The sequence below is a fragment of the Propithecus coquereli genome, unplaced genomic scaffold, assembly GCF_000956105.1.
Source record: "Propithecus coquereli isolate 6110/MARCELLA unplaced genomic scaffold, Pcoq_1.0 Scaffold164, whole genome shotgun sequence".
Taxonomy (NCBI): Eukaryota; Metazoa; Chordata; class Mammalia; order Primates; family Indriidae; genus Propithecus; species Propithecus coquereli.
The window spans coordinates 85,615-89,217 of NW_012140969.1; the positions used below are offsets into that span (position 1 = coordinate 85,615).

Sequence of the window (3,603 nt, forward strand, 5' to 3'; positions counted from 1 at the left end):
ACTGAGTGGACCCTTGTGCCCTGGCCCCAGGGCTCAGAGACCACTCACACCACAGGGGTCCCAGTGCCCACCACAAGAGAGACCTTCATGCCTTCCTCATGCGCAGGCGGTGCAAACACTCAAATCTTTAGACAAGGAAATGTGTTTGGTTTACGAGATCCAGATGATATTCTTTTTTTATTATTATTTCAGCATATTACGGGAGTACAAATGTTTGGGTTACATATATTGCCTTTGCCCCACCCGAGTCAGAGCTACAAGTGTGTCCATCCCCCAAATGATGCACCTTGCACCCATCAGGTGTGAATATACCCATCCCCTCCTCCCCCTCCCAGCTGCCCAACACCTGATGGATGTTGCTACTATATGTGCATATAAGTGTTGATCTATTGATACCAATTTGATGGTGAGTCCATGTGGTCCTTATTTTTCCATTCTCGTGATACTTCACTTAGTAGAATGGGCTCCAGCTCCATCCAAGATAATACAGGAGGTGCTAGATCACTATTGTGTTTTGTGGCTGAGTAGTACTCCATGGTATACATAGACCACATTTTATTAATCCACAGATGATATTGTTTTAAATGAGGGCTCTCCTCTTAGAAGTGGGACAACCACACATCCTGTCTGCAAATTCTAATTAAAATGTTTTCTGTCCCCAGTGTCAGGAGGTTGTCTTGGGTGAGAGACACTTGGCAGAGCCCCTTCAACATCCTTTAGCCTCCTCCCCCCACTCTTGCTTCCCAGACCCAGAAGGTTCAGGACCCCTCCTCAGTATGCCACGTCCCCGTGTCCTTCCTTCCGCAGGCTTGCAAAGGGCGGAGCGGCCACCAGAGTGGACATGATCTGCACCTTCCACTCTTACCCTGGGAGCCCCGACCTGTACAGAGAACGGCTGTACTGGGAGTTTAGCCAGCTGACTGAGGGCATCTCCCACCTGGGCCCCTTCACCCTGGACAGGGACAGCCTCTACGTCAATGGTGAGGAACCGTGCTAGAGCCACAGGCTCTCTCCCAGTCTGGGTCTTGTATTTTCCCAAAGCTCTGAGCACAGTTCCAACTCTCTCAAGGGAGCTTTTTCCCATCTTTTTCTCCTTTGGGGTCCGGGTTCAGTCTTCATTGTGATGTATCAAAGCCATGAAGGAGCCAGGTGCAGTGGCTCACGCCTGTAATCCCAGTGCTTGGGGAGGCTAAGGTGGGAGGAACACATGGGGCAGGAGTTTGAGACCAGCCCGGCCTGGACAATATAGCAAGACCCCATCTCTACAAAAATGTTAAAACTTAGCCAGGCATGGTGGTGCACGCCTATAGTCCCAGCTACTTGGGAGGCTGACGGGGAGGATCACTTGAGCCCAGGAGTTCAAGGCTACGGTGAGCTATGGTCGCACCTCTGCACTCCAGCCTAAGCAAAAGACAGAGACCTTGTCTCTACAAATTTTTTTTTTAAAAAAAAGCCATCACGGGGACGATGACAGGGTCTAGCTACCCTCAGTCTCGTTGCCTGGTTGTCACTTCCCAAGCATCTCTCCACTGCCCCTTCCCCTCTGGTTTTCTGAAAAGCAGCCCCAAAATCCTCCCCCACATTTCTTTACCTTCACCCTAACTCTCACTCAGCCCCTCCTTTCTCTCCGCAGGTTACACCCATGCAGTCCCAATTAACACAAGTGAGTATCCCTGGACCTGCTTTCCTGGGTCCCATTCACACTTTCGGATTGGGGACCAGATGTTCTCCTTCTCCTCTTTTCCTAAATTGAGGGGAACATCTGGAAGTGTCCTCAACTCTCTCACTTTCCTGGGTAGAGATCCCAGCTCAGGGTGAGGAGGGCTCAGGCACAGATAAGTTCTCCCACCCCATTCTGACCCTCATGTGGTTGTTATTTTGATTCTCTTAAAAATCTGCTCTTGGGGTCCTACGCCTGTAATCCCAACATTTTGGGAGGCCGAGGCGGAAGGATCACTTGAGTCCAGGAGTTCGAGGCTACAGTGAGCTCTGATCACACCACTGCACTCCAGCCTGGGTGACAGAGGGAGACTCTGTCTCTAAAAAAAAAAAAAAAAAAAGACAAAAAAACAAAAAAAAAAACAAAAAATATCTGCCCTTAGTACTGTTAAAAGGTAAACTGAGGCACAAGAAAAAAAAATTTTTTAAAGAATTTGCATGTGCAAGAAGCAATTCATGAATCAGAAAGCACCAAACAAAAGCAGGGTGGTTTGGGGCTTCCCCAAAGGAATACAGTGGGGAAGCTTTCATAGGGTAAATGTACAAAGAAAGCACAGCAAGCACTGGATTGGTTACAATTACATAGGTGTCTTAGTTGGTCCATCTTGTTGAAAAGTGCCTCGTTATAGAAACATAAGTTAGTTGGTTGCTTCCGATTGGCTTGGTTGATCTTAAGTTTCATTTTTCTTTAATTTAGGCATTTAAAAGAAATAGCACCTGCCCCCTGGGGGAAAAAAAAGAAATAGCCCACGTTAAGTTTAGCTTATGTTTGCAAATCAAGCAAGGTCAAGGTTGCTTGTCTGCAAATCAAGCAAGGTCAAGGCTACTTCCACGGCTTCACTGGCTTTTGTCAGCTCAGGAAATTCTCAATCCTGGTCTCTGTTTTAGTTTATTTTAGCAGTCCACTTTTCTTATTCTTTTTTTCATATCTCTGTTTATTGTTCTGAGGGCGCCTCAACATCAGCGTTGCACCTGTCGTGGCGGGGTTTTCAGAAAACATTCATTGAAACTGACTACTTTGCAGGCACTGAACTAAGTTCTATGCTACATTGATTTTCTAGGGTTTCCATAACAAACTAGCATAGACGGAGTGGCTCAAAGAACAAACATTTTTTTTTCTTACGGTTCTTGAGGCTGGAAGTGCAAGGTCAAGGTGTCAGGAGGGTTGGTTTCTTCCGAGGACCCTCTCCTAGGTTTATAGATGGACATTTTCTCCCTGTGTCCTCACGTGATCTTCCCTCTGTGCGTGTCTGTGTCCTACTCTCCTGTTTTCATAAGGTCGCCAGTCATATTGTATTAGGGTCCAACCCAATGACCTCATTTTAACTTAAGTGCCTGGTTAAATACCTTATCTCCAAATGTCATATTCTGATATTCTGCGACACTGGAAGTCAAGGCGTCAACGTACGGACTGAGGCAGGGGCATGGTCCCAACCCCTTCCATAGCACGTACACTGTCTCCTTAAATCCACGCTACAACCATGTGCCTTAACTCTATTTTACAGATGAGGAAACTCAGGCTCAGAGAGGCTGCCAAAACCTCACACAGCAAATAAATAATAGAGCCAGGAGTTCCTGTGACTCCAAAACTCATGACCCAACTCTTTACACAATTCATGCCCCGGTTCATTTATCTCAGAAGACATGCTGATTTGGGGGCGTACAGCTATTATGTTCAAGTTCAAGGGCAAACTCCCTTTGCATCCCCAGAAAACCTGTGTGGGGTGAAAAACCTTGTAGGTTTTCAAGAATTAGGGGATTGAATGTGTGTGGCAAGAAGGCAAGAGCGGTGGATGGAAGAAAGGAGGTTGCAGGGAAGTGTGGACAGAAACATACATAGAAGGGGAGATGAATGGGAAGAAAGAAGGGAAGGAGGGAGGGAGG

General features: G+C 47.0%; 1 protein-coding gene across 1 annotated transcript in view; it reads left to right on the forward strand.

Moving 5' to 3' along the window:
- MUC16 (mucin 16, cell surface associated) overlaps positions 1-3,603 on the forward strand; it is a 110,889-nt gene that overhangs the window by 85,545 nt on the left and 21,741 nt on the right. The window contains exons 77-78 of the mRNA XM_012641221.1: positions 808-980; positions 1,634-1,663. Coding sequence (XP_012496675.1) covers positions 808-980; positions 1,634-1,663 — 203 coding nt within the window. The remainder of the gene's footprint in view (positions 1-807; positions 981-1,633; positions 1,664-3,603) is intronic.